Genomic DNA, 22,997 nt, shown 5'->3' with positions numbered 1-22,997 from the left:
TTCACATAGTTTATGAAGGTCTTTTTTTTATTAATAAAGTTACACTTTGACTCAATTAAAATTATTCATGTTAAGATTTTTTTGATCATTTTGACAGATTTAATGTAAGTAGAGTTGAAAGAGGACAAGAAATATGGCCACCAATCCATTGTATCCATCCATTGTATCCAACCATCCATCCATCCTATGTATCCATCCACCCACTCAACCATTAACATTCCTTTATAGTATGTATCATCCATACATCCATCCATACATCATATGTAACCATCCATCCATAGTATGTATCATCCATAAATCCATCCATTGTATGTGCCCATCCACCCATCGATCCATTCATTTATAGTATGTATCATCCATAAATCGTAAGTGTCCATCCATCCTATCCTATCTCATGTTTCCATCCCTCCAAGGATTCATCCACCCATCCATCCATAGTATGTATCATCCGCAGTGTTGGGAAGGTTACTTTGGATACAGATTACATTTACATTTAGCTGACGCTTTTATCCAAAGTGACTTACAATTGCTATATATGTCAGAGGTCGCACGCCTCTGGAGCAACTAGGGGTTAAGTGTCTTGCTCAGGGACACACTGGCGGTTCACAGTGGATTCGAACCCGGGTCTCCCACACCACAGGCATGCGTCTTATCCACTGCGCTAACACCACCCCAATTACAAGTTACCCTATTTAAAATGTAATAGTAGTGTAACTTTTTTAATTACTTTAATAAAGTAATGTAACTAATTACTTTTGAGTACATTTTGATTACTTTTATAAATTTCTAATGAATGTTAATTTGCAACTGTTAATCATCTTCAACCATTTTACACCATGCAGGTTTAACCTTACAGTAGTGCTCAATACTGTCAGACTTTCACCATCCTTCATCACCTGAATTAAGATGATCACATTTGAACACATCCACCACACAATCAGACTTTAGTACTGCCTTTTACTTAGAGATTGATCTGAAGTTCAAAGCAGATTTAAAATCAAAAGAAATAGTTTATAGATACTGTTTTTGAAACCAAATCTTTGCATAACTACAGGCATCTAACTGCATCTAACAATGGTTTGGGGCAAAATAGTTAATAAAAAAATAAAAGCATATACATCAACTCAAATACGGTTATCTAATAAGCATGTGTCCTATTTTGTGTACTAAACTCCTGAAACATTGGTGTCTTTTTGAAACACTGCTGTCTCTTTGTATATGATATGATGATAGTTTCTCAAAATAAGTAAAAAATGCTCATGAAGTGACTGTTCTAGAGATTAATTCCCATGAGGGGTGGACTGGGAAAAAAATAGGCTGGGAAATCTCACACTCATACACCCACAACCCATTCTGATACATGGACAACCCTATTTTTTTTTGGACCTGACATGAAAAAGATTTGAATCCTTAGGTTGGGGGACTTGCAACGTAATTAAGAGTTCTCTCCTGAACTGCACCTTCACTTCCATTATCCATCCATCTCTCTCATGACTTTAATACTGAAGATTTTTATTTGACTTTTACCATGTTTTGTAAGTGCAATTTTGTTTTTTTGGCAAATTAATTACCACTTGTATTTATTTTTACTACAAATTCCATAGTTAAACCACGGTTAGTGCCATACCATAGGCTACATTAATTTTCCTAAGCGTTGTGTTTTTGTATCCACTAGCTCCCCTAAACCTATGATAAAATATGATGATTTGTCAGCTAACTTACTACTGTAACATTACAATAGATAATAATGACGTCGTTTATACAGTATTTTGAGTGATTGCGAGCAATGTGCTGCTGCTGCTTGACTAAGTAAACAAAGACAAAACTACATTAGCATATTTACAGATGAAACTGACCTGCACCTGAAACCCTGAACAGAAGTGTCGCTTCTCTGCTCCAGCTGTGCGCTTACACAGTTCACTCCGGTCTCTCTCTCTCGCATTGATTACTCTGAGTCTGATCCAAACCGTTCGGCGGAGGCGCGGAGAGCACGCGAGCCCAACCATTGCCAGTCACGACTAACCGATTCATGATTTATTAGAGATTTAATTATCGAATGGCGGATTCGGAAATAATCGCTTTAGTATATTCGGCCTGCAATTATAGAATAACAATATTAAAGTAGAAGGCCCAATCGTCTGCCAGGCCACCGGGAATAGTCCCGGTTCTCCCGATGTCCAGTCAGCGCCTGATTTCCACAGACACGCAGAACGTGCAGGATTCATATTCAGTCTTTTTGCGGCTTAATATTCACAGACATCAGTCCATATCGGGTTTTGATTCAAGTGTACTGACCTACTTTTGATTTATTCGTCCAAAATGTGGCATATTGCGTCCGCGTTATAGGCTGAATTCCATTTTTATGACTGGATTCTACGAATGTGTTTTCCGCGTCTCGGAGATTATGGGCCATATGTCTTAGTGCAATTTGGGAAAGAAATAAGCTGTGTGGATGTGTGTAAATATTCAAATGTAATCCTCTTTGTAATCGTTACAATTTTCATAAGTAACTGTAATTTAATTACTCATTTTTTCTTAGTAACTGTAACTGATTACTGTTACATTTATTTTGTAATTAAATTACGTAACGCCGTTACATGTAACTAGTTACTCCCCAACACTGATCATCCGTCCATCCTATCATCCATTATATGTATCCATTCATCTATCCATCCATCCATCATCGTATGTATCTGTCCATCCATTCACAGAATCCATCAACCCACCCATCCATTGTATCCATCCATCCATCATATGTATCCATCCACAGTATGTATCATCCATAAATCCATCCATCGTATGTGTCCATACACCCATCCATTAATTTATCATATGCATCCATCCATCCATCGATTCATCCATCCATCCATCCATCCATCGTATTTGTCCATCCACCAATCCATCCATTTATAGTATGTATCTTCCATCCATCCACTCATCCATCCAACCAACCACAGTATGTATCCATCCACCCATCCATCTATAGTATTTATTATCCAAAATTCATCCATCCATTAATCCATCAATCCATCCATCCACCTTATTCTTTTTTCTATGTAATGCCTACTTTGATCCAATAAATATCCACCCTGAAGCTTTAATTTCTATAATTTTTTCCTTGTTTGCAAACTGCATTTCACAAGAACTTTGTGTCCAACTTTGAAATAAAGTAAAACTAAAAGTTAAAATCCTTTTTTTAATCTTTGAATCATACATTAAAGTTCTCAACCCAACCATTCTAATCTGTAAACTGCCACATCACAGAAAAAACATCATTCAATCTGTTTGTCTAAGCAAATAAATGTTAACTGCAAATTTTTATCACAAGATGCCCTCAAGAAGAGCAGAATGACAACGTGGGAATTGAATCTCTTTGCGAGCTGTTTCGATAAAGGCATAATTATATTCAGCTGCCACTAGCTGCTCTCTTGCCGCTTTGACCAGTTGTTTGATTTTCCCTTACCGCTAACACATGTTGTTCTCTTGCACTATTTACATGAAGGACCCGCAATTATTTCCAAAACAGCATATCATATTTGCAAACAACGGAAAGACATTTATTTATATCTGAAATTGTTAAAATCACATTGAATATTTTCAACAACGGATGGTGATTTGATATTTTATGGCTTGAAACGATAAACAATGGCAATTATTGGCACATTATAAAAGAGCTATAATATCTAAAACATCTCAATGAACAAATCTATAGGGCAAGTTCATAAACTTGGCTGTTAGATTTTGGATCATATGTATTCGTTTTCTTTATTTTTCTAGTCTTTTAAAGTATTTTATGTATGAAAAAAGAAATGCCTAATTCATTACCTGAGCTTGGGATAGTTGATCGGTGCAAGCAATCTTCAGTTCACTCAAACCCCATTTTTAAAATATCTGACAAGTCAAACATCCACTAAATGCCTGTAGTTCTTGATGGATGTCTAGTTTGCAACTTAAAAGGAGTTATGCACAGGTTAAAGGGTTTAGATATCAGTGTGTGTACAGGGAAAATAGTAGTTTTCCACAGAACGGAAGTGTGTACATGTGTGAGTGTGGGTCCATCGGATGTGGAACGGATCACTGGGATTGGACTTCGGCATACTCTGTGTGTCCGTTATGGAAGTCTGTAAGATTACTGGCCCCGTCTCCATCATACCGGGCTCTCAGCCACCACAAATTAGCCTGCATGAACACTTCATTCTTCTGCTCTATCCTAAAGTTCCCTCAAACTCTTAGCATTTGCCAGTCCCACTCAGGTAATAGGAAATTTCTTTTTTTTTTTTTTTTGGGTCTTTCAGACTAGATATAAAGATATAAAATCCATATGAATTCCCACGCTATGCTACTACACCAGGCGTCCATTTCAGATACAGTTTGGCCGTGTCACTGTGGAAGTATTGTAAAATTCAGACTATATTTCAGGAGTGGGAAGAGTTCTTTGGAAAATCAGGCTCGGATGCTTCTGATGGCCTGTGACAACTTCCTGAGAGGAGCAAGGATGTTACAAATCGGAAATCCCCAATGTTAGGAAAAAAAACATGGGGAAAATACTAATTTTAACTGACATCAGTGTGAGAGGTCCGACTTTGATTCAATGTTGATTTTGGGTAAATATGCAGTGAAAGCTATTCCATACAATCAAGAAAATTTCCTATAAAATTTCCACGATTCCTATATAATCAAATACATTATATTCCTAAATAATGAACTGCTCAAATATGGAAGAATGTCACAAAGCCAATAAAAAAATATAATAATAATAATAAATAAATAAAAACCTTTGGCCGATATTTCTCCTGAAAATTTAAATAAATAAATAAATAAATACTATTTTGCACAAATATTAAGCTGACTTAAATTTATGTTGAAATGAATAAATGAATTTTTTGAATTTATTTATGGTAAATATAACTCAACATTATTATAAAAGAAAGTTATCCTATATTATTGCTAAATTATTTACAATGAAGTTTATAATCAGATATAATACATTCCCACATAAATAATGACTCGCATAACTTTTCAAATACATAAAAATACATAAATACGTTTCACTTTCTGTATGCTAGATATAAAACCTTACTGTATTTTAGTTGATTTTAGGATGACATAAAACCAGGAGAAACTGAGAGATTTACCCCAGTAGCGTTAAGTTTCAGACTGTGGAAATTCTCTCTGGGAGAGTGTGGGAAAACTCAGCTAAACTCTGAAGGACAGCGGCCCTCCAGGACCGAGATTGGTGACCCCTGCTCTAAGGCCTCAGACCTATGGCAGATAGCTGGATTAAATCATAGTAATAATGTTGAAAATCCTTTTGAATCTTAACCCTTCCTGACTAGTCTTGTATGGCTTCTAACTGCCAGAATAAGCCGAGACTTCATTCATGACAGTTTTATGTCAGGTCAAGGACCCAGAAGCTTTGAAGCACCACAGATCTTTGTATTAAGTTAATATGCATAATCTCACCAATTGTGTCTGGTCCCTTGGATGTGATTCTAAGGCCTCTGCTACCCATCGGCACTTCAATCACTGTTTTTAAGGCTGTGGAAGAAGAATCACAAACCAGAAAGTCATTAAAGCATCACATAATACACTGCATGAAATTAAATATAAAATTGGATTAATCTGCAGAACAACTGCATTTATTTCCTAGATGATAACTGGCAGGTCACTCACTAAATTCAACATGCAATGCAGTGTTTCACTCCAAACTCAGATCAGAAGTACAGCATCCCTCACAGTTCATGTCAATATCCACTGATTATATGAGATATGGAAGTGCACATAAATACATTATTACATTTGAGAGTAAATGAATTGCAAACACACACACACACACACACTGCAACACACTTAATGTGTTCAACCTCCCTCCATAAAAAAACATTTGTGGCTTCCCAGTGTACTGTTGAAAAAAGAAAACCCACCAATTTCCAGCTCAGTAAACAGAAAACCACAACAGAGAACAGCCTGAGTGCTTTCAGTTATGGTTGGATTGAGAGTGTTCTGTAAAAGCAAGCGGAACGAGGATAATGGAGAGAATGGGAGGAATACAGGAAATCTCTCCAGTTACGCTGTATCCCTACTTCTTTTCATTCTTTATTTAGATTTCTTGCACAAAGAGACTTATTGCAAGGATAATCCCACAGAGTGAAGAAACAGTCACCCTCATGTTTTTCCATAAGGATTTTTGGAGGATGTTCAGACATATATATTTGGAATTGTTTTTGAACAACAAAAGAGTAAATAATGACAGAATTTATTATTATTATTATTATTACATTTTGCATCTTAGTGTCTTGTTCAAGGATGAAAATGGGATTCCTTAAAAATATGAACATACTTGATAAACAAGATGACCAGATCCCTGTTTTCTGGGGACAGTCCTGGTATTTGGAATTTTGTCCCTAAATGGAACTGTCCCCAGAAATGTTTAAAAAGAATTTCCAATACATCGCAAAATGCATTCACAAATGAATCCACACAAACATCTTAATTATATCATGGTGTGAATGTACACCTATGAATAAATAATTATAAAAATAAACAATTACACTTGCACAATTACATTTGCAGAAAAAAATGCTTTGTGCTTAAAATTATTCTTTTGAGCCTAAACCACAAAATAATACACCTAATTAAGGATAGTAGGAGTAATTTCAAAGGCACAAACAAAACATTTAAAGTTAAAGTTGGGGAAAAAAGCTGTATTTGCTTTTTTCAGTGTGTGAAAATTAAAATAAACACTATTTTAAATTGTTGAGAGTATTTGTTAAGTTAAATACAGTTTTATTCATCATGTCTGTTCATATTTGTTTCATTTTATTTCTTAAGTTATAATTTTGTTATATTGTTTTGAACTGCTTGCTACTAACAAAAGTCAATATTAACCATTTTCATAGTGTTATTTCTGCTGTACTGTATTAAAAACAGAAGAAAAAAAAACATCATCATAATTATGTTAATAATAGTACCGTATATGGAACCCACAACAATTAAAAAACAAAAACATTGAAAAAAGTTTAGTCCCAAAATGTTATTAGAGGGAGAATTTTTATCAAAACTTGTGTCTTTAAGAAAAATCTATAAAAATACGGCCCAATGTACAATGTAAATATGATGGAATTTTTTGGTATTGATTTTTAACAGATGTTTAATCTGTATTTTAAATGATAAATTACATTGTGTAGTGATTTAGGTTTGTAAGAAATGTACTGTTATTTTCTATCCATTTTTCTACAGATTTATCTTTTCTTACAGTGTACCAAAGGGCATGTTTGATATGAAATATGAGACAAGTGTATGCAAAACAACTAAAAACTAATGTAAATATCACTTGCTCACATATTTTTTTATTGCACTTAATTTCCAATCAAGATCATAAAATCTTTTCATAAAAATATGCAAACACTGGAAATATTATTTCACCGTATTTACAACACATAAAATCAAGGTGTTTTTTGTTAGGTTTTTTTTTTCTTGCAATAGACACAACAATGTCTTAAATTTCTATGGAAGCAGATTAGGCTCAATAATAATTCACACAAAAGACACGATACAATCATGCGTATCCCAGTTCACATGCATGAAACCCAATTCACATGCAAAATATATATATATATATAAAATGTTAATTGGTATATGCATGTGTGCATCGTGTCTTTAGTGTTAATTATTACTGTCTAATCTGCTTCCATAAAATGTATATTAAAATATGTATGCCATGGTAGATACTGTATGAAATTGGCCTAAACAAGGTAAAGGAATCAAGATATTTTATTCCAAAATTGTTAAAATGTAATTTCCTTCACTGTTGTTTTCACCATAGAACGCTATTAAAAAACTTACATGATAAGTGATAGGAACAGTCATCATTTTACAAAGAAAATTACAAAAAATACATAAATATTCTGTTACACGTTTATACATGTCAGCCCTTGAATATTTTTAGTGGACAAATAAATATAGTGAGATTGTTAAAAGTGTGTTTTAAGTGTCCTTGGTTTCAACAGCAAACATTCTTAGCTTGTAGCTTTAGCTTCCTTAATAAGTTCTTTAACAGTTTTAACTGAGAAACTTTTGGCTCAAACATAAAGTTAGCAGTTTGTGTAGATGCTAAGTGTTAATGCAGTTTATTGCATTAGCAGGAATTAGTGCAGGAAAAGAGGTGTTTTTCCCTTCACTCAGCAATTGCTCACTGCATCCAGCAATTATAGGGCTTGGAAATGCGCCAAAGTCATGGGAGCCCCAAAATATTTACTTTTGGAAACATAATTAGAAAGTTATGGAATTTATTGCTATAATGAAATAAAGTTTCAGACACCACTCTGTTGTAAACAGGGAAAAAAATGCTCAAACAATGCTGCGTTTTAAAATTACCAATAAAAAATACCCAAGACGTAATTTCCTTCACTTTAAAAACAACCCAACCATGCAAGTGTGACTTCAAATTTGTTTATAACGATGTGGGGGGGGGGGGGGGATCTAATATGACTAACTGCTCCACAAAGATGCATCGAGCAGCAAGTTAAATTAAAATAACACAAACGCTCCCAAAATGCATCTGTGCTTCTTTCGCTCTCCTTTCAAAAATGCAGAAATGAGTAACTGCAGAGTAAAAGGAATGAATTATATGAGCCAGAGGCTCATTAGCAGCTTTTTTATTTTATTTAATTTTATTGCGTTTTAATATTAACAGATCCATGTGACACTCTGGGATCCTGGCCGTCATCCACACTGGATTGAAGTCTTTTGGGGAATGACCTATCCGATCACCGGACTTCCATCTGGAGACCTCATGACGACTTACGAGAAGCCTACATGTCAGTGCCACGCATGTGAATTATTAGTGAGACGGCTTTTATTAAAGAATGCATAACTTGTTTGGATCGAGTTACCTCGTTTTTGCTTTAACAGGCTTTGAAAATGAATAGCATGATTGTGTGAAAACGTTTTGGTTAGGAGAAAAGTTCCAGTCGCTCAGGCCCTGCTCCAAAACCTAGTGAGCTGCCTTGCTTTCTACTGCCTACATTGCTAGACACCTAAGGAAGCATCAACTGAAACAAAACCGATTTGGAACAATATGATCTACAACACAAATGATTCAATAGAATTTGGTGTTAGCATGCGGCTGGGCTAATAACAATCCATTAAAACATACAGAAAATAATCTGATATTGAAGGAATTAAGTACACTAACATTCAAAGTTTTGGGGTTAGTATTATTTATTTATTATTTAAATATGACAAAATGAATACTTCTGTTTAACAATGAAGCATTAAATTGATCAAAAGTAACAAAAGCAATGACAAAAAAATAATCTATTTCAAACAAATGATGCTCTTTTGAATTTCATTTCATCAAAAAATCCTTACAAAACATAACAATGTCCACAAAAATATAATGCAGCAAAAAATCTGCATATTAGAATGATTTCTGAAGGATCATTTGTCACTGAAGACTGGAGTATTGATGCTGACAATTCACCTTTGCATCACATGAATAAATTACATTTGAAAACAGATTCAAAAAGAAAATCAATTATTTTAAATTGTAATAATATTTCACATTTATTATAGTTTTTACTGTATTTTTTTTTTCTCAAGAAAGGAAGCCGAGCAAAACATAATATAGTGTTTAAAAACATTAAAAAATCTTACCAACCCAACTTTTGAACGGCAGTGTATATTTATAATTATCCTGTACTGTGTCATCCATCTCACATAGGGTAATCTTAATGCATTTTTCCACATGTGATGTTGCCAAAGGTATCTTAGAAGTCAGCTAAGTCATGCTTCCTACGCTTTGGAACAGCCTTTGCGTGGGAAGTGTGCTTATGATGTCTTAAAATGCTGCCTGTGCAGCCAACTAATCAAAGTCGGTGGAGCATTTTGCTGTAAGACAAAGGAATTTTTGGATGAGGAAAAATCCTCAGCAGCCACCAAACACAATACACCGCAGAATCTTCCCAAAACAAATATAAAACTCAAGGCGAAAACACAGTGCCACAGAAATAGCCTTGTGTTCTTCAGGCTGGAATGTTTAAAGGCAACATTCAGCCGTACAGAAATAAAAATTAGCTGTCTTAATTAATTTGGGGTGTGGTTGTCATATAAAACGCTTCTGTTATTTGATATTTTTAAACAGACATGATTTCAGCAATGGCATCCTGCCTAAAACCCCAATACTTGCCCAGCAGACAGAAACACAAACTGAGTATTTGGGTAATAATCTTAAATAAATGACATCTAGCTATTTACAAGCAAGAGCCACAGCATGAAGCGTGTTATTTCTCACAAATGGGCTGAGATTCCCTCACACGCTTTAAAGGGAATCAATAACTCTATCTTCAGTCCCAGAATGCAAACAATCCGTCTGCTGGCATTCACATAAATTAAGCAGGCAAATAAAGCTGACAATGCTTGCACTAACTGAAGACCACAGGGAATGTAAGACTGCTTAAAACACATTAAGAGTTTATGGCTTTAGAGTGTTTCTGAACCTTGAGGATTATTTGATTTGATACAGCAATAAACATTTAAATTTAAGATAAAGGGAGAAAAGTCCACTGACTTATTTAGATGTATAGTATCATGTTGAGCACCACAGTTAATCGAAACAAACAAAATGAAATTGTGATAGGGCTTATTAAATCACCTTAAATTAAATTAGCTGTGATTCAATCCAATAAATACATATGTACGTCTGAGTGAAGCATGGTTCTGTGTTCATTTACAAGTGAGCAGTAATGATCCAGTGTTTTCAGTATCTCAGGGTGGATCGTAGTCAATGCTGCTCCATAAGAACTGCTTATTTCTGCATCTGCTCTGAGTTTGGATTGCATTTGCTAATGCAACATGTGCCAACCATCTTCCCAAACTTGTAATGAAAAGCCCTTATGAACTTCCTGCTGACAACAAAAGAAAAGCTTAAAGGGCTACTTGTGGTTTTCCAACATAATAATATTTTGTATCAATATTATGGCTGTCTTATTGATAAAAATAGACATTTAGTTAGTAAAAATATAAAACACAGTTACACTGAAATGTCACAATAATAATATTTCTTATTTGTTTAATATTTAACAGTAATAATAATCATAAGTACAACAAAAAAACAATAATAATAATAATAATTTGTTGTTGGTGTTATTTATATTATTATTATTATTTTCTTAAAAACTTTGTATTTGTTTAGTGCTTCTATATTATTATTATTATTATTATTATTATTATTATTATTATTATTATTATTATTATTATTATTATTATTATTATTATTATTATTATTATTATACAGAATTATTCTCTTTTTCTCCCATTTATTTGTGGTTGTAGTACTGGTGAATCCAGATCTCAACAAGAGATCACAGCGATTCACCCAAGCACCTTACGAAGGATATGTGCAGTGTCCATAAGTGCGATCTTTTGCACTTCATTAGCTGACTTTTTTATTATTATTATTATTTTTAATAATATATAAAATAGCTTTTTTAAGGCCAAATTGTGCAGCCCTACAAAACAAAACACATTTTAAATCACAATTTTTATATATATATATAAAAAAAGTCAAACTCTAACTATATTTATAAACAATTCCTGTCCAAATGTCATCGGTTGATCTAAGATAATACTGATGTCTTGAACCCTGGTGTATTTTTTTTTTTTTTCGTTTGTATTGTTTTTTGTTTTTTATAAAGTAAAAAGGAACAGAATAGTAAAGGAAATGCTCTAATTCTAGGAGTGTAATTCACTCCTATTTGTGTACCTAACATTTTCAATACCCCAAACATTTCTTGTCTCCTCACATTCAGTTTTAAATGATACCAAAATGGTGAACAATAAATTCCACCTACTTTAATTTGATTGAGCATAATTTTGACATTGACAACCACTGATGCAGTCCCCCACAGTGTCTATGGTGATTACGGCCCTGGGCTGATCCAATGTTGTTTGACTGGCTGCTCAGGATGCTCCAACAAACAGAGCAATAGTCTAAAAACAAAACCACAAACATGTGCTCATGTATGCGTGTACCTACGTTCTTCAGGTGACACGTGTGGCAGAGCCTGGCCTCGGACCAGTCGACAAGTGGAACCGTCTCCAGCACAAATGCCACAGTTGTCCTCTTTAGCGTTGCTTGCCAGTTGTCGGTCACAGCCGACTTCCTGTTGGAAAATACAGAGGCATAACTCAGAAAAAGGCAAAATAGGAAACTTGACTTAGACTCCAAATGATCCACAAAGGTATTTTGAATTGAACATTTTCCTGATTCATCCCTCCTGCTGCAACACTATTCTGAGAGGCAACTGATTTTTAAAGCAAACATAACTTCAGGACCTCAACCAACAAATCATGCTTCCTCCATAACAGAATAGAAACTGACAATAAAATGATGTGGATTGAGAAACTGGCCAGCGCACGGCTCCAAACTACAATGTTTAAGCTCTAACAAGCATTATAAAAATTCACAGAGAGCCAACATATAAAACATAGAAAGAATACTGAATCATTTTTCATAAGTTTTCATCCCCATACATGTTCCCTCCAGTTTTCCTCAATATTCGGTGCAATGCAAGAGAAGTTTCATCAACATTGTCGAATTCAGTTACCGTGCAGTACTGCATTGAATACTGATGATTGTATCTGATTTAGTTTAAGTGCATTGTGTTTCTTTGCAATGGGCCAGATGGAAAACAGAGAGGCTATGTCTACTGAAAACATTAAGAAAGTTCACCCAAGAATGAAAATTCTGTCATCATTTACGTACCATCTGTTTTCTTTTTTTTTCTCGGTGGAACAGAAAAGCAAAGTTTAGCTGAATGTGCCAGAAGCTCTTGTCAACAAAATTAAATGGGGATGCATACTTTTGAGCTCCACAATTGACCAAAACCTCTCCATAAATGTAAGATTTGTGCACTATATTCCAAGTCTTCCAAAGCCATGTGATATCATTTTGTAAGAAATAGACAAACACATAGAAATTTAAGCTGTAATATTAAGAGTTGCATATATTTAAATGTATATATTTCTTTCAGTTACACAATATGCAAGAGCAAATGGAAGTTAAACCATGCAGAGTGGCAGAACATTTCTTTTATGCACCATTTTTATTATAATATATCTATTAAATATATATACAGAACCACAAACGAGATTTTTAAAGAGTTTAATTGTATTATAAGTTGTTCCAGCATGTCAACCAATAGATAATGACTTCACAGAACTTTGAATATTGTGCATATATGAGATATAGGCTACTTTTATGGTGCTTTTTTTTCGGGGCTTAATAGCATTCATCCCCTGTCATCCTTAAGAAATTTTTCCTTATGTGATCCCTATTGGAAAAGACACCCATATGAGGGTAAATAATGACACATTTCAGTCTATTTTTGGAATTCAGAGAATCAAACATAGCCAAGAAACTCTAAAAAAAGATATTCACTCTCTAGGTGCACTGGAAAGCTATTTGCAAAATGAATGCAAAATTAGTGCTATATAAACTATTTTATGTATGCAAGTAATTATGTTAGTTTCCAAGCAATTGGAGACCCTGTTTTTGGAAATCCTGTGTTTAACTTCCTAAACCAGAGCCATGGTCAAATGGAAACTCGATTCCTTGTCTTTCTGTCGATTCAGGCCTCTTTCTCTGTCTTTTGCTCACACAAAGACACAGAACTAAGGTTAATCTGGCAGAATCATGACCTAAATATACCCCAAATCCCCACATATGTAACACTGAAAAAGAGAGACAGTTTTCCTATGTTTATGGTCATTATTTCATTATCTTTCCATTTTAGCTGCAAGTTTTTTTTATATTTTCAGGAAATGTGAGTTATGCTGTTAGAAATATCCAGGATGGAAAACCTGTTGGCGTCAGTACCACCAAACAATAACACGCAGTAAAAAAGACTCATACTATGGCAGAAGCAGATGGTTTGGTAACTTTAGTGGATGGACACTTGATCCATATATATTCTGAAAAAGAATTGGATAAAACTGTAAAGCTTATTCTCATTGTGCTAATATTACTGTAATGCATGTCAGAACAGGGCTGAAAAGGTCAAGAATTCAGCCTCGTAAATACTGAGTGGCGTTGGCTTCAGAAAAGTGTTCTTCACCTCATCAACAAGCCTAGACTGAACTTTAAAGGACAGATGTATTAACCTAAGCGCTGTAAATGCTCACTTAAATAGGCTTATGTATAAATAACATTTTCAGATTTTAGTTTTTACTTTTGGTTTTCTGGGAGTTCTGCCATCTCGCACTGCGTTCAAGTGCACCTGGTAAGCTCCCACTTCCGTTAGACAGTCTTTTATAGAATATTTCATAAATCCAAGCCAGAAACAAAGTACAAAATCAGCCAAAATCAAGCAAATAAACAATGGACGATCTGAAAAAAAAGTTCTTCTCTCTCCCATACCAGTGGATAAGCATTACAACATGCACGTGCACTAACAATTATTTTAGTTATATTATTTGGTTAAATGCTACTGTTAAATAAACCTACTGTTCAATTCCTAATGAATTTGTATAATGTAGTATCTTACTGCTATTGTGTCTGTCTTATTTTTAATAACAAAACAAAAAATTAAATAACTCTACTGTGATCCATATTATTATCATGAAATGAAATGGTGATAACTCACACCATGAAATACGATTTTGGTCATATCACCCACCCCTACACTGTAAAATAAAAGAAAAGAAAAGAAAAGAAAAGAAAATAAAAGAAAATATTTGAGTTTCAACACCACGTAAAACAGGTATAGTAAACAGTCAATGCTTGCTATAGTGCCTCTTATGACAACTCTTATAATGCCATGGACTAATATTTCAAACTCAAAGGGTGCTTCACTATCAGCTTATGTAGCTTAAGTTCATTGATGTTCACCTGACAAATCCCACTGATGCACATATCCAGAGAATCCGCTTTGCACCGAGTGCCATCCAACACTTTGGGTGCCAGTTCCACCACCAGGCTTTTCCCCCTGGCTTGACATCGGAGGGCACAGGGTGAAACAGGGTCGTACGTCACAGGTATCCACTCGTAGGTTTGTCCTTGGTACTTGATGTCATTGTGGGCGGAGCATTGTTGAGCCCTGAAGTCACCTGACTCTGGAGGACAGTCCTGATTGGAAGAAAAACAGAGAAAGATCTGGCAACTATCAAATATTTTTAATATCTTTAGGTGGATTTTCTAACAAAGTGCATTACATCACTGAATACAAATTACATGCTGGAAATCGTAGTTAGTAACAATCTACAGTACATTAAGTATTTTAGGTCAAATAATCAAACTACTTTTTGATTACATTTCTATTCATTTAACCTAATTTATCACATTAATTTGAACAGGATAATCCTGTATCATATGGACATTAAAACAACTAAATTATTTAATTAAAAAAATACTATTTCAAATGTAAAATATTATAAATTATTTTAAAATAAAAAACGAGTTTATTAAAAAAAAAATCCACAAAACTGGAAGATTTCCCAAACATTTATATAAAGAATAGAAGGGAATTTCTTTTTACAAATTTGTTAAAGAAGAATTAGGAGGAATTATGAATGTAATTTATTAATAATTTACTGCCATTTTGTGTATGCAGTCTGATGAGTATGTTAAAATGTTATATAATCTATTAACAAGTGTTTCATTTTTGGAATCGGATTACATATTTTAATTATATATAATGAGTTACTACTAGCACCATCTTTGCCTACAAAATAGAAACGCTAAAAGGCCCAAAAATAACAGCTGACCTAACAATGGCACTGGAAATATTATTTTCTATGTGGCGAGATTAAATCGTGATCATGTGTGTAACATCATAAAGCTTATGCAGATGACTGGGTGCATTAACGAATGGTGACAGTGTAATTGAAGTGTGGCAGGCCTCCATGTTTTGAAAAACAATATTTCCTATGTCATCTCCTGTGCACTAAAGAAAACCACAATTCTTCCTCTGCAGCTCGGGGCTCTGAACTCATTTAATCATCCGACCGACTCTGAAGCCCCCATGTGCAAAGATCATCAGTGATGCCCATGACTGAAGTGTCTCCATCGGATAGAGCGATTACAAATCACAAGTCCTCAATGTCAGGATCGTAATGGAAACAAAAAGAACAATTCGACAATGGACCTCATCAACAGCAATTATAAAGCCTGACAGGGAAGACCGAGCATCAGTTCTCACTGTTTTGACGGAAATGGGATAAATGTTATGCTGGGAATCTTTCCCAGATGGCTCTGATTGGAATTGTGGGTGAAGGAGGAATGTGATTCCAGATGAAACCACTTCAATGGTAGAAAAACACTGGCTTTTGATTGAAATGGTCCTTGAGACACATGGGCATCTAACTGCTCTCTAAATGAGTTTGTCCAGTGGTTGGGGACTATTGACTGAATCATAGGGCACCATTCTGGTTCCATAACAACTCCATTAACTGTTTTTTTTTTATTTAATTCTGAGCTGTTACACCAAGAAAATTGTGAGTCATTTAAACAATTTTTCAAAGAATCAGTTAAACAATTGGTTATAAGAATTATTTGTTCACGAATCAGACTACACTGATCAAGCCTAATACAACAAAAGCAAAATGACTAAATGTCATGAAAATCATTTGGGTCCATGCCAGTTTTTTTTTTTCCATTCAAACTAAACACTTTAGTTTAGGGACCAATTCTTACTGTTAACTGCTGTAGTTAATTATTAAAATGCATATTACTAGCTACTAGCATTACATGCTGGCTGTTTAATAAAGGGGTCATATAATGAAATTTCAAGTTTCCGTTCTCTTCGGAGTGTTACAGCTGTTTGCGCATAAATAAAATTGGAAAAGTCGCAAAGGCTAAAGTCTCAAACCCAAAAAGATATTCTTTCTTAAAGGGTTAGTTCATCCAAAAATGAAAATTATGTAATCAATGACTCACCCTCATGTCGTTCCAAACCTGTAAGACCTCCGTTCATTTTCGGGACACAGTTTAAGATATTTTAGATTTAGTCCGAGAGCTTTCTGTCTCTCCATTGAAAATGTATGTACAGTATACTGTCCATGTCCAGAAAGGTAAGAAAAACATCATCAAAGTAGTCCATGTGACATCAGAGGGTCAGTTAGAATTTGTTGAAGCATCAAAAATACATTTTGGTCAAAAAAAAAAAAAAAAAAAGATGACTTTATTCAGCATTTTCTTCTCTTGCGGGTCTGTTGTCAATCCGTGTTCATAAATCCGTAGTGACGCAGTGATGTTTTTATTACCCTTCTGGACATGGACAGTATACCGTGCACACAGTTTCAAAGAAGGGACAGAAAGCTCTTGGACTAAATCTAAAATATCTTAATCTGTGTTCCGAAGATGAACGGAGGTCTTACAGGTTTGGAACGACATGAGGGTGAGTCATTAATGACATAATTTTCATTTTTGGGTGAACTAACCCTTTAAAGTTACAACTCATCCACACCCTCCTAAAATGCCTTGTTTAAACACGCCTCACAAGTCTACATTACTTTGTGGGAAGATTTGCCTAGGGTCGCCCAAATATTTACACAAAGAAAGAAGTTGTAACTTTTATTCTCGTTGTAGTACTGTTGCCGCCACCATCATGTCGTGGAGATGCTGTGTATTTCTAGATGTTAAGGGGCAAAACATTTCAGACACAGATTTCCGGTGGGCCTCATAACACTGACTTACTGTATTGCTGCATGTTCTGTAGCGGATGTTCCTGCCCTCACAGTTCCTGTGGAACAAACACAAAACAAGAAAGTCTGATATGTTACAAAGTCATTGTTCTTCTTTGTGGCGCAGCCCCTCCATCTTTTGTCTCAATATTACAGTACATTATCAAGGTGAAAGGAACATCCTACTATTTATCCCTACAGTAATGATTTTCAGACCTGCTCTTGATTGTTCTCTCTTTAAACTGCTCGCTTGTTTGTGAGACTCTTTGTCTATTTGTATGGAATGCGTCCACAAATTGAAAATGCAATTTCAAATACAATTTGCAATTCCTTTTGAATAATGTCCGGAATATCATTCCATATATTTGTGCGCTTCTTGAGAACCTAAAATGAATACATACTATATTGAAAAATAAATTCCCTCTACACAAAAAAAAAGCCAGTCAGGTAATAACAGTCAATCCAGTATAAGTGCTTTTAAATAATAATAATAATAATAAACAGGAAACTATTTGCAATTTGTGATTTTCTCCAAAAAACATGAATCCAGCTTCAGCTGTATGAAATATGCAGCAATGTGTTTTGAGAAGAGGATGTTTAGAGACAGAAATAAAGAGAAAACCAGAAAGAATAACAACAGGATATTGACTTTCTAAATGTCATATTACCTCAGCCTTAAAACATTAGCCTATCATATTTCATCTTATTAATTCCGTTCAGAAGAGCAGCAGTCACCCTAAACAGAAACGGTTCACATCACAAGACTTCTAAAGGGTGGAAGGAAGATGCAACCAGACTGTTATGATCTCAATCTTTCTCTGCAATCGTCCTGCCCTTGAGCGAAATGATGTAGGATGAAATTCTAGCATTTATTCACTGGATACTGCACAGTGTACTGCATACTTGATTTTTAACAGTAAGAGATTATTCCACATTGCTATATTGTTGTCACATAACATCACTACATTTGCATATTTAATTCAGCAAGAGGTATCCAGTAATCATAGTGGAAATTTTAAGTTTGTGTAAAAAAAAAAACCTACCATTTGGCAATCAGATCAAATAATAAGTCATGCAAGAGAATGCAGCTCATATAGATTCAGTGATCAATCACAGTTTGTAGTTAAAATATATTATAAACAGTACTCTTGAAAAATATTATTACAGCCTAAAATAAGTGTTTTCTATTGCAATATGTTTTTTTTATATATAAAATTGATTCCTCTGATGGTAAAGATGAATTGTCTTCAGTTTCACATTATAGTGCAGAAACAGGGTAATTACAATTAACTACTAAAACGGAAAATAAAATAAAATATATACACAATTTTCTATTTTAAGTAGTTACCAAGAAAACAAATAACTAAAAGAAAAATGAATAAATCAAAATTAATAATAAAAACTACATATTAAAAATCTTTAAATCTTTAAAATAAATGAAAATGGTAAATAGAAAAAGAAATATTGAATATGTTGCTTCATATTCTGATACTGTGATTTTCTTTTTCAGAATTCTTCAAATAACAGAAATTCGATTTTTTTTTTTTGTATATTTTTGCTAAATTTTTAACACTTTTTTTTTATTTTTTATTTATTTATTTTTTTTTACAAAATTTTACTGACCCCAAGTTTTTTAAACAGTAACCCCCAGTAATTAACAATTCAACAAGTATGCACTGCATTCTTAAGGCTGCTTCAAGGGGCAGAATAGAGTTATTTAGTTAAGTCTTTTTCTGTTTCATTCTTCTCTTTCAGGTCATCTATAGCCTTCCCTGTCTCCACTCCAAACCATCAATGTCTGTTATTTCTGCTCCAGTGCTCTTTAACAGGTGCTCTGGCCTGTGTGCAAGCGATATTGCTCGGATGCTACGATTCAGAAAGAGCGTCTTTGTTCGCTGACCACATAATCAGCTGTGGAATCACTTCCAGATCTTCCTGTAATCAGCAGAACGCAATCACAACACAAGCTGGCCCACCGCTGCAGCTCTTCTAAAGTTCTACTGACAATAAACAAAAGCAGGAAGAGAGCTGAGGTTATTCCAGTAGCACACAGCAAACTCATGATGGTCTGTTTAATATCTGTGCAAGACATTTTTCTGTGGACGAAATGGCCTCAAATATCAAAATGGTTATTGATTTGAAGAAAAAAATTTGAATAATGAATTCCCAAACTATGTGTCAAATTAACTCAAGAACAATATAAATAAGAACAAGAACAATATATATTTCATAATTGTTCTGTTTTTCCTGTATTTTGATCAAATAAATCTAACCAAGGAGAGCTTAAGAGTTCAAAAACATCAAAAATCTTGGCCCCAAACTTCTGAAGGGTATTTTACAGGGGACATTAATAAAAGTGACTTGAAACCATTCTGCATTATGTTTGAATTTTCTTGGAAAAAATAAATCTTCACACAGGAAGCATTTCATTGCAAATCAATGAGAACAATTTTACGATGAGGGTCAGCAGAAGCATTTCCAATGAGACCTGAAAGCAAGCCATAATTGGCCCTTTCTCTTGTTTTCAGTCGGATCTAACCGGTCAATTAGCTTTAAATGAGTATCGCGGTTTAAATGGCGCATGATTTCCATTTTCTGTGCATTGCTTTAGCTCTTGGCATCTACCCTCCAGCAATGAAGTAATGGGCAGTGTGAAACAAAAACACAATTGCATCCAACACAATAAAAAAAACAGATATCTATCCCAGTATTAATGTGCATAAACAATTCTAAATAAGTCATTCATTGGGTGATTTCCATTGCTGTGCAATCAAAACATTGCTCTGTTTGCTTCAGCGAGGTCTGACACACCTGGAGCTATCCGTTAGCGTTCCCATTCATTTCAGTGGCAGTTAGTCAGTCGAAAGTACATAATATCTCTCAGGTTTGGAGCCAATCATCTGAGTCGTAAATGGCATGTGACTAATTACTCCAAAGCACTAGGAAAATAACATCATGGCAGCGTTGACTGGCTAATGGGACTCAGTACTGTACCAAACCTTTTACTAACAACTGAGCCGGAGTTGGAGTCATTTTCAACCCTTGAGTTTCATGCCTAAGACCGGCCCACTTTAGTTCACGACTGACTATAGCGGTTACAATAATGTAATTTCTCTACAGCCTTGTAATTCATTACACTGTATTTTTTCTACAGCTTTATTGTTTTTTTTTTATACTGGCCTTTTTTGTACTGGCCTTTCAGCGCCACCTTTGCACCTTCTATTATCCATTTTTTTATCTATTATTTTTTACTCGCATATCTCCAACAAAATATTTGTAGGCCTACTGTACCATAATGTCTGCCTACAGTTACAAAGTTTTCAGAAATAATCACATTTGTTTTGCTTAACCCACTTATGTACAATTATTCTAAAAAGAACTTCAATGTCATGCAAATAATAAATAAATAAATAAAATGTCATCGGCTAATGGTAAATTGTACCATTATAGAATCGTGACTGGACAAGCAGTTAGGAGGTGAAAATACTGTGAAAATACATACACACAACTGAACATCTATGAAACCTCGTTGGTTTAATTTAAGATTGCCATACTGAACGAAACTTCCCGAAACTTGCTTTGAGTTTAGTTGGCTGGGATTTCTTGCATTTATATGCAAGTTTAATGTTAAGTAAAAGATTTAGTATTAATTTAGAGTTAAAGTTAAAAGATTATATTATAATTTAGTAAGCTTACTCAGATATTTCAAAATTAATTTACATTTCTGAGTGCAAACTAATAAAATGGTCTTAATTAAACTTTGACTTTAATCTTTGAGGTAACTGATTACTCCAGGTTTTTTTTACTCTTGCCAACTTCTTTAGGTTTATAGTGTTGCTGTGTTTGGCTAGTCAAACATTATTTTTATATCTACACAGTGGATTACACTTTTCAGGAGAAACATCTGATGAATATCTAAGCATATTAAGGATAGGAAAATGTTCTATTTTAACATGCGAAAAAACAGATATTTCGCCTCACAAAGTTAACAATTATAAAGTTAGCAAACTTTACTTTTTAGTCAGCAAAGTTTACATTTTAATGTTCAAGAAACTAAAATTTGCTTAAAACAAAACAAGCCAATTAGCATTTCAAAACTAATATTATACCCAGAAAACACATTTTGCTGTATCCATGAATGATTAAATTCTCTTGGCTTCATTCTAATGACAACGACTTCGCTGTAATATATTCTAAATCATGTAAATTATGCACATGCATAATTAATGGCATGTGTACTTACATTATTGTTTGAGCAACAAAACTTTTTTTCCTTTCCTTTAGAAGTAGTGAGAGAGGCAGAAATAGAAGTAGAATTAGAAGGAGGGAGAAACACAGACTTTTAAATCCAAAGTATCTGTCATGTTTTCCATTCTTTCTGGAAATTATGCACTTCTCGGTCCTCTCTGAGGTCAGCCATAACCATGAGCGGCCTGACATCACAATGACAGATATCTGCTGTTGACGACTGAAATCAACTGTGGCACTGTCATATAAAGCACAATAACAAAACAAACACAGATATTTGACAGGATTTTTTTTACTGTGCTTGGTCTGTGTGAAGACAGATAACAAATAAATTAAGTTCTCAGAAAAGCATGGTTTGTTTGCGGAAGCCGTTTTCTTTGATATCATGCAATAAAATTCAATGATTTTAAAGTGTGACTAAAATGTACAAACTTTTTGAAGCACATGCACACTGCGCAAAAAACCCCCAAAAAACATAAAATAAAATCCTGTTAGATCTGATTGCCAGTGATTCAATACAAAAACAAAATTATTATTATGGTGACATTGTTTCAGGTATTATGGGATGAAATAATTGCTGCCAGTATATTTTACAGCTTACAACTGTATAGTGTATCAGTTAATATGTCAATATAGCGTTGCAATTGAATGTATCGTAAATATATAATTAAATTAGAGTGTAATACTGTACACATATGTTGCTGCCATAAAGCAATCTGCCATCTTCACAGAAACTTACATACTGTACTCTCTTATATACAGTATAACTTTCGCCTTATTAGAAGTCAGTGTGCCATCAGAATAATTTTGAAACCGTAGCTTTAAAGGAAGGGTTTGTGTTTGAGATCTCATGGAGATATAAATGCATGTATGTGCATTCACTCACACTCCGTTGAGACACCTGCGTAGAGAATACGAGGCTCCGCCTCCACAGGTGCGAGAACAGTCACTCCACGCGCCCCAGGCGTCCCAACCAGTGTCCCTCTCCTCATCCGAACGGGTCGTTCTCGAGGACTGCAAGACACAAAAACATCAACATTTACCAAGTTGCAATACATTTTTATGTT

General features: G+C 34.4%; 1 protein-coding gene across 1 annotated transcript in view; it reads right to left on the bottom strand.

Annotated features, from left to right (window-relative positions):
* Positions 1–22,997, bottom strand: part of LOC132117872 (ADAMTS-like protein 3) — a 172,676-nt gene that overhangs the window by 50,629 nt on the left and 99,050 nt on the right. The window contains exons 4-8 of the mRNA XM_059527206.1: positions 22,817–22,944; positions 17,696–17,741; positions 14,891–15,127; positions 12,038–12,164; positions 5,464–5,538 (exon numbers count right to left, since the gene is read on the bottom strand). Of these exons, the coding sequence (XP_059383189.1) occupies positions 5,464–5,538; positions 12,038–12,164; positions 14,891–15,127; positions 17,696–17,741; positions 22,817–22,944 (613 nt within the window). The remainder of the gene's footprint in view (positions 1–5,463; positions 5,539–12,037; positions 12,165–14,890; positions 15,128–17,695; positions 17,742–22,816; positions 22,945–22,997) is intronic.

The sequence above is a fragment of the Carassius carassius genome, chromosome 3 (genome assembly GCF_963082965.1).
Source record: "Carassius carassius chromosome 3, fCarCar2.1, whole genome shotgun sequence".
NCBI classification, from domain to species: Eukaryota; Metazoa; Chordata; class Actinopteri; order Cypriniformes; family Cyprinidae; genus Carassius; species Carassius carassius.
This window is presented reverse-complemented; position numbering and strand designations above follow the sequence as displayed.